The sequence below is a fragment of the Tiliqua scincoides genome, chromosome 6 (genome assembly GCF_035046505.1).
Source record: "Tiliqua scincoides isolate rTilSci1 chromosome 6, rTilSci1.hap2, whole genome shotgun sequence".
NCBI lineage: Eukaryota > Metazoa > Chordata > Lepidosauria > Squamata > Scincidae > Tiliqua > Tiliqua scincoides.
Genome location: NC_089826.1, coordinates 54,835,853 through 54,843,686, shown reverse-complemented (window position 1 = coordinate 54,843,686; position 7,834 = coordinate 54,835,853). Strand labels below are relative to the sequence as shown.

The following is a 7,834-nucleotide window of genomic DNA, read 5'->3' as shown; positions in this document are numbered from 1 at the left end:
ATGCCAGGTGAAGAAATATTTTTCGTTTGTCTGTTCTAACTCTCCGGACACACAATTTCAGTGGAGCCCCCTGGTGCTGGTGTTGTGTGTGATGGCATCTACGCCAGGTGCCATCATGGCATCCTGTGGCAAAGAGTTCTGCAGGCTAATTACACACTTGGTAAAGAAATATTTTTATTTCTCTTATATAAGAAAGATATAAAGGGGGGAGGCTTTTATCACAAAAAAATGAAGAAAAAGCAGCTGTTAAGTCCTTCTGCAAGAAAAAAACAAGATGAGCAGGGGCTTCCCCCACCTCCAGTCTAAGATATGATGAACAGTTTAAGTTTTGGTTTATGAATAAAAAGTGGGGGTGTGAAGGCAATTAAAGTGGAATGGAGAGTGTGGGGCAGGGTCGTGTGGTGTGTGGGGAGACAGGTGAGGCAGAGCCCCCCCCCCCACTGGAGTCCTTCGAAAATATGGGGCAGGGAGGTGTGGTCAGTGGGGAGGCAGTCTCCCCACCAGAGTCCTCTGAAAAGCACCGCTGCCGCGTGAGGCACCCACAACCTACTGCTTGGGCGCCTCACACAGCAGCAGCGCTTCTCAAAGGACTCCGGTGGGGAGGCTCTGCCTCACCTGCCTCCCCACCCGCCGCCCCTCCCTGGTGTGTGTGTGGGGGGGGAGGTGCCCGGCGCAGCCTCGCCTGGAGCGCCCCAGCCTGAGGAAAGCCAGAGGCAGAGCCAAGGCGGGCAGCTTGCGGAGGGCGACCGCGGAGCGCGCGGAGGAGGGGGCGGGGCGCGGCGGCGACCAGCGCAGGTGACACCAAGCGGCGCTCGTGGCGCGGGGCGTGTGCCGCGCCCTCCCCCAGGCTTCCCGCCTCCTTCAGCGGGACGCGGGCGAGGAGGCGCAGCGGGCAGCGCGGCAGAGGCAGACCGAGGCATGCACCTGAAGGACAGCGTGGCGCTGGTGACGGGGGCGGCGCAGGGCATCGGCAGGGCGTTCGCCCAGGCGCTGCTGGAGAAGGGCTGCAAGGTAAGGCGCCTCTGCCCCTCAGCTGCAGGAGGCTCACCTGCCCGCCCCCCCCCCCGGCTGAGGAAGGCGCCCCGCTGTTCGACTGATGACACGGGTGGCAAACTACACTCCCGCTCCTGGCTGTGTGGAGAGCCGGGGGGTGGGCTGTATGTATGTATGTATGAACCCACCTAGATTGGGATTGCGTGTGGGTGTGTATAAAAACCCACCTAGATTGGGTGTGTGTGTGTGTGTGTGTGTGTGTGTGAGAGAGAGAGAGAGAGAGAGAGAGAGAGAGAGAGAGCCCACCTAGATTGGGTGTGTGAACCCACCTAAATTTTGAGCGTGTGTTAATTATTTACCTAGATTGGGCTGTGTGTGTGTGTGTGTGTGTGAGAGAGAGAGAGAGAGAGAGAGATAGAACGAACCAGCGAGCGAGCGAGCGTGAGAGAGAGAGTGAGAGCCCACCTAGGTTGGTGTACGTTTGGTTTTGCATATGCACACTTGACCACATCTTTGTGTCATCTGTGTTCATGCTGGTGGTCCCTTCCCTCACTTATATAGGGGTATATAGACCATTGTTTCTCAGACTGTGAGTCAGGACTCACTAGGTGGGCTGTGAGCCCATTTCAGGTGGGTCCCCATTCATTTCAATGTGTGTTTTGTTTTCTGTTCTGTTAGTCTTGATGCTACCATGGTATATGACTGCATTTGGGGAAATGTGACAGATCTGTACTTTCAACAGGTGACTATGTATATGCTTTTAACAATGAATGTTAGTGGGGCTTACTCCTGGGTAAGTGTGGATAGGATTGCAACCTTTGGGATGTTTGGAGAATTTCTTAAAACAGATCAGCAATTGCTTGAGAGGGTTCTCCTTTATTTTCAACAAATCTTATTAACTCTTAATTTACTTAGTTTCATTTGTTGTAAGGCGGGGGTGTTAAAAATTTTCCTGCTTTATCACTTCTGGCCATGACATCACTTCCAAGTTAATGACATCATTACCAGTTGGTCCTGACAGATTGTCATTCTAAAATGTGGGTCCCAATGCTAAAAAGTTTGAGAACCACTGGTATAGCTCAGCCATTTTCAACTGGTGTGCTGCAGGTGGTCTGCAGGTGTGCCATGGGAATTTGGGGGAGGATCATTTGATAGTAGGGCTACTGGGGGATATGATCCCCTGCTGTCAGTGTGGTGTGCCTTGTCAATTGTCAAAAAACTGTTGGTGTGCCTTGACAATTTTAGTGCCTTGTCAGTGTGCCATGAGATGAAAATCACTGGTATAGATGTACAAGGTGTGTCCAGAAAGTAATGAGAATGATATTTTTAAAATTGAACATTGTCTCCTTCAAAGTATGCATCTTATGAGTGTACACAACACTCCCAGTGATTTTTCCATTCTTCATAGCATCCCTAGAAGTCTTCAAGTGGAATAGTGTTCAGAGCCTGCGTAGTCCACACTACCAAAATGGTGTCCTTTCAAACCACTCTTCAGCTTTGGGAATATGAAAAAGTCGCAAGGAGCCAAGTCAGGGCTGTAGGGTGTTTTTCAGCCAAAAACTCTGACAGCTAAAGCACTGTAACAAATCCTGAGTCACAATTTCATGAACAATTGACTTGGGAATTCCCGTTTCCTCTGCAATCATTCTGATAGTGAGCCATCAATCACTGCATCCACATTCTGTTCCTTTTTGGATGAAGAAGGGCATCCTGATCGTTTTTCATCTTCAACACCTTTTTATCCTTCCTTGAAGGCCTTGTGCCATCGATACACTTGTGCAGATGATAGCACAGCTTCCCCATAAGTATTCCTCGCTATTTCCGCAAGTTTCTGATGCACTTTTACTCAATTTCACACAATTTTATCGCATACTGCTGTTTCAATCTCACTTGCATTTTTTTTTTAATATGAGGCACTTGAACAGGGTGTCTCAAAAAAGAATATGACAACTCTGACATGGTTGGAATGCAACTGATCGGTGTTCTAACGTATACCTGGTACCCCACCCCAGGTGATCTTGGCCAGCTTCTCCCTCCACAGAGCCCTTCTCGAGCATAGGAACTTCATTCTCATTACTTTTTGGACACACCTCATATACATGCAGTATCTTTATTTATTTTAAAGCATTAATACACAATGATGTACCGATACAGATAAATTGCCTTAAGGATATGACGCGCCACCATCCATCCAACATTCACTGTGAAGTCCTACAGATTTCTGTAGGGAAGATATAAGCATGCGCTTAATCTGCTTTTTGGAATCAAGGGGATTTTAAGAGGTTTAAATTGAGTCATTTTCATACTATATTTAGATTTAGAGACCTTTATTGGCATTAATTCATGTTCCAACAAATGAGTCAATAAAGTAAAAAAAAAGATGTAAACTAAAAAGAAATAATGAATTAAAAAATAAAGTAAAGATAAGATAAAGGTCACACAAATTTTAGGGTTAAAAAGCAAACAAACCATACAAATAAACATTGCACCAATCTCTTTCCATACTTTTCTACAACTGACAAAAGGAAATTAGCAGTGCCCTGCAACACATCTACTGGGCCGTCATTTAATAAATATACAAGTTTCATCTGCTCTGGGAGCCCATTCTTCTTAGCTAGAGTAGGTTCTTTATAAATAAAGCACATAGCCAAATGAATTGGACAAGAGAAAAATATATGGGAGGGTGTCTCGACCTGGAGCAGAGAACAAGGGCAGAGCTGATCAAGAAGAGGGACCTTATGGTACCTTCCTGAGGTTACTGCCGAAGGAACAACATTAAATCTGGCTTGTGTAATTACGACGTTCCTTAGGATTAATCAAAAGAGTCAGATAAGGAGCCATCTGATTGTGGGCTAACAGAATGTGGAAATTTAAGGAGGAACAAGTTCGTGTGGCCTGGCTAAGAAGGTTTTGAAATTGTGTCCATAAGCCTCCGTTTAACTTTCAGAAAGAGTTCTGTTTCCGAAGACAGGACCAGATTGTCGAAAAGAAGGCCCATAGATTCTATTTTCTTCCAGACTCTAGTGAGCCACACGGAGGTATCATGTTTAGAAAACATAAGGTATAGCAGACTATCCTAGCTAGTCTGAAAAAGGACATGCAGCCAGTACTTAAAGGTTAGATGCCGTGTCCTAGTCTCTAGCAATGATTGCCCCAGTTCTAAATAAGTAGCTGCATAAGGTGCACATCTAGGGAGACCCAGTATACCTCTAAAGAACTTAGCTTGAAGACGCTCAAGCGAATGATTAATCAAGCTTAGCCATACTGGAGAACCATATGGGAGCTGCAGTATTACTTTGGCATTATAAACTTTAAGGGAGGATGGAATATGACATTTGCCTTGCCTAAAGAAGAAACGAGTGATAGATTGAATGGTATAGTGGGCTAAGTTTGCTGACAGCTTCTGATGGGCAGTCCCTGTAAGATTGTAACAGAAATTCACCCCCAAATATTTAAAGGCCTTAACTTGTTCAATTTTCCTCCTTTTTATAGACCACAGATATGGTTTCCATGAATTTGAGAATACCAAGATTTTAGTCTTCCCATAATTAAGTTCTAATTTATTAGCAATTATGTTACATGAAAATCCCCTTTTTCCTTCTTCCTTTTGTAATTTTTATATCTGGTTATGTATTTTGGACTAAAATATTATGTAGGCAAGACCTCAACATACAGGCCACAGCCAAGTCAAGTCACAAGCGCATGGCTACAGATCACCTAGTTCTATAGGGACAAACAAATGTCTCCTATTCTCCTAAATGTCCCCTAAAAATGTGTATTGTTTTAACCTAATCACTGTGCCTCCTGATCCAATCACTGCATATGCAAACACCTTACCTAGTCTCCACCTAAATCGTTGCTTAAATATCTCCTATTGTTAACTAAATCACAGCCAATAAGCTACATCCAGACTCCAAAGTTCAGTAGCAACAGGAAGCAAGCTACCCCCCCTCCCCCAGGGTCAGCCATGGCTGATAGCTGAGCCTCCAGTTTCTCTTGCTTGCTCCACCTGTTCCACTGTGTATACTGAGCATGCACATCTAGACCAGCACTAGGACACATCCGGGTCATTCTAGGTCAGCCACAACCCTTTAAGAGAAAGCTCTGAGCACATGGCTCTCTCTCTGGGCCCCCCCTTCAGGGACACAGCACATCGGTGTTGTGAGGGTCCTCCATAGGACTCTCCACCCCCCCCCCATCCATCTGCTCCCCGGGACAGGTAACTATCCTGCGTTTCTGAAACTCTTTCCCTTCTTCCCCATCTATTCCTCCCTTCTTCCCCCCATCTTTAGTTAGCAAACTGGGTTTAGCAGATTAAGGGACCCCTAAAATCCTTCCCTACAACCTATCCGTTTTTGATTCCTTCTCGGATGCACCAAATACACGGCACATGCAACCACCATAAAGACTAGACACAAGTACTAGAAACCTATACTACACACTAGACACAAGTACTAGAAACCTATACTTATCAATTCTCCATGTGCATTATGTCTACCTATGTGTTTTGTAATAAAAATATAATCTTTGATTGAAAGTTATCTTTCTCCCAGTCTCCTCTTTAAGCTAAACAAGGGATTTTCTCTGCATTACGCTGTTTTGTTATCCAGCCTGCGATCCTGAGGTTTCCAAAAGGGTAAATAAATAATTCCCCTTAAAACATAACAGCCCTTTTTGGTAACATTAGGTGATCATTTCATTTATTTAGAAGGTGCAGTAAACCTATATGCGAGCAGGACATCAAGACAGCTTCATCAGCATACAGCAGCAGAGGTACGTGCTTTGAGCCCAGCTTAGGGAGATGGCCGTCTACTTCCAAGAGAGAGGAAACCAAATCATTAAGGAAGAATGAGAACAGGGAGGGAGCAAGAATACATCCCTGCTTCACACCCTTTTCAACGGGAATTTTTGGGGTAAGTTTCCCCGAAGGAGGGCAGCGAACTTGACATACTGTGCCCAGATGCAGTTTTTTAATTAAAAGAAGCAAACTCGGGTCGATGTTAAGCCCACGTAGCTTTTCCCATAAAATTTCTCTAACCACCGAATCGAAGGCTCCCTTCAAATCCAGGAAAGCCGTAAAAAGTTTTACCTTTCTCCTCTTGGAATATTTGTCTCTCAAATGAGCCAAGACCATGCAGTGATCAATGACAGAGGCACCTCTACGGAAGCCAATCTGCTCCGGGCCTGGAAGCCCTTGGCAAGACATCCACTTTAAGAGTTTACCTAACAGGTGTTTAGCGTAAAGCTTACCTAGGGAGGAGAGTAAACTAATAGGCCTGTAACTTGCAGGATCAACTTGATCTTCTTTTTTATAGATGGGCGCTATAATTGCATTCGTCCATGCCTATGGGATCATGCCAGTCTGGTCGACTGTTGTAAACAGGGTCACTAAGATTGGAGCCCACCAATCGGGAAAAGCCTTTAAGGCCTCATAAGGTAGCAAATCTGGGCCTGGAGCTTTCCCTGAACCCACCTGAGCAATCAACTCACTAATTTTCTCAGGGCTGATAGGGGCCAGGCGGGCAGATCCTTCAAAACAGGTTCTGGGAGGGGCACAGGATTCACAGGGTTCAAATGAAATAGGGATACAAAGTGTTGCCACCATGACTGAGGAGAAATGGAGGCAGGAATTGAATTGGTTGCTCGAAAAGATCCCATAATTATAGCCCAGAATTGTTTGGTTCTATTGAGGCTGGAGGCCCATATTAGTTTATTCCATTGGTGGTGAACATAGTTCTGCCTCTTGATTTTCACACATGTCTGTAACTGCTTTTTTAGTGTAAAATACAGGCCTGGGATTTGCTGTCCCCCTAGTTTTCTATATTGCGAATAAACCCACCGAAACTGACTTTTCAGCTCCGAACATTCTTTGTCAGACCAGGGAGATGCCCCCACATTCCTTCCCAATCTGTTGCCTTTGAGATTATGTCTGAATACAGATGACATGTGTGGTGAGGGCCTGAAAAGTATTAAGATACTCCTGAGGATCCCCTTCTTTTTGCAGAGCTGTTTTTAATTTCAAACTTATAGCAGACTCCAGAGTTTCCTTCAGCCTCCATTTTAAATCTGGGGACCAGGAGACTTTCACCCAGGATTCGAGGTTGTCAGCCCCACAGAGTCCTCAGGTTTCCTTGATTTGAGTTGAGCGTTAATATAAGAGGAAAGTGATCGCTTAGAGTACAATTACTGACCTCAAAATCCAAAATAAAGGACAAGGGGGGGACCAGCACACAATCGACTACGCTGGAACCTAATGGGGAAGCAAAGGTGAATTCCCCAGATTTTGGATATTCCAAAAGACCATTAAGCCAAAACCTGTTTGTATGGGCACAAAACTTAGCCAGTTGGATACCTGAGTATCCTTAGACCTAAGGCTTCATAGAAGAGGGGGGGCCCAGATCCAACCCTCCAGTTGAAATCTCCAGCAAGGAGCAGATGAGATGAGGGAAATTTTCCCTCTGAATCTGTTGCAATTGAAAATATAGCATCCCAATAGTGAGGTAAATTAGACCTGGAGGAAAATAAAGGTTAACCACAACCAATATCTTGTTACCTAAAGTTATTTTGACTGCCTGAAAATTCGGGCTTGCAATCTTCAGACTTACTGATTCAGCAGAGAGAAAAGTTCTAACAAAAATTGTCAGACCAATTGATGGGCGGCCCTTGGTCTTATATTTTTGTGCAGGGAGAGAAAAAGAGTTGAAGCCATCCAGAAAAAGAGGGGTTTGCGACCAAGTCTCCTGGAGACTGTATTTAATTTCAGCACACAGAGATAATGTAATGCAGAGATATGCACGCACTCACCTTGTCGTAATCCCTCTCTAACATGGTTCCTTCCTTT

The 7,834-nt window shown here is 45.1% G+C and overlaps 1 protein-coding gene across 2 annotated transcripts in view; it reads left to right on the top strand.

Annotated features, from left to right (window-relative positions):
* Positions 1-549: 549 nt before the first annotated feature.
* HPGD (15-hydroxyprostaglandin dehydrogenase) overlaps positions 550-7,834 on the top strand; it is a 32,745-nt gene continuing 25,460 nt past the window's right edge. Inside the window, exon 1 of one of the 2 annotated variants that reach the window (XM_066632844.1) lies at positions 550-1,011. In XM_066632844.1, the coding sequence (XP_066488941.1) occupies positions 919-1,011 (93 nt within the window). In that variant the 5' untranslated portion in view covers positions 550-918. Of the gene's footprint in view, positions 1,012-5,724; positions 5,907-7,834 lie in introns of those variants that run through there. The other variant, XM_066632845.1, reaches the window with a different exon arrangement.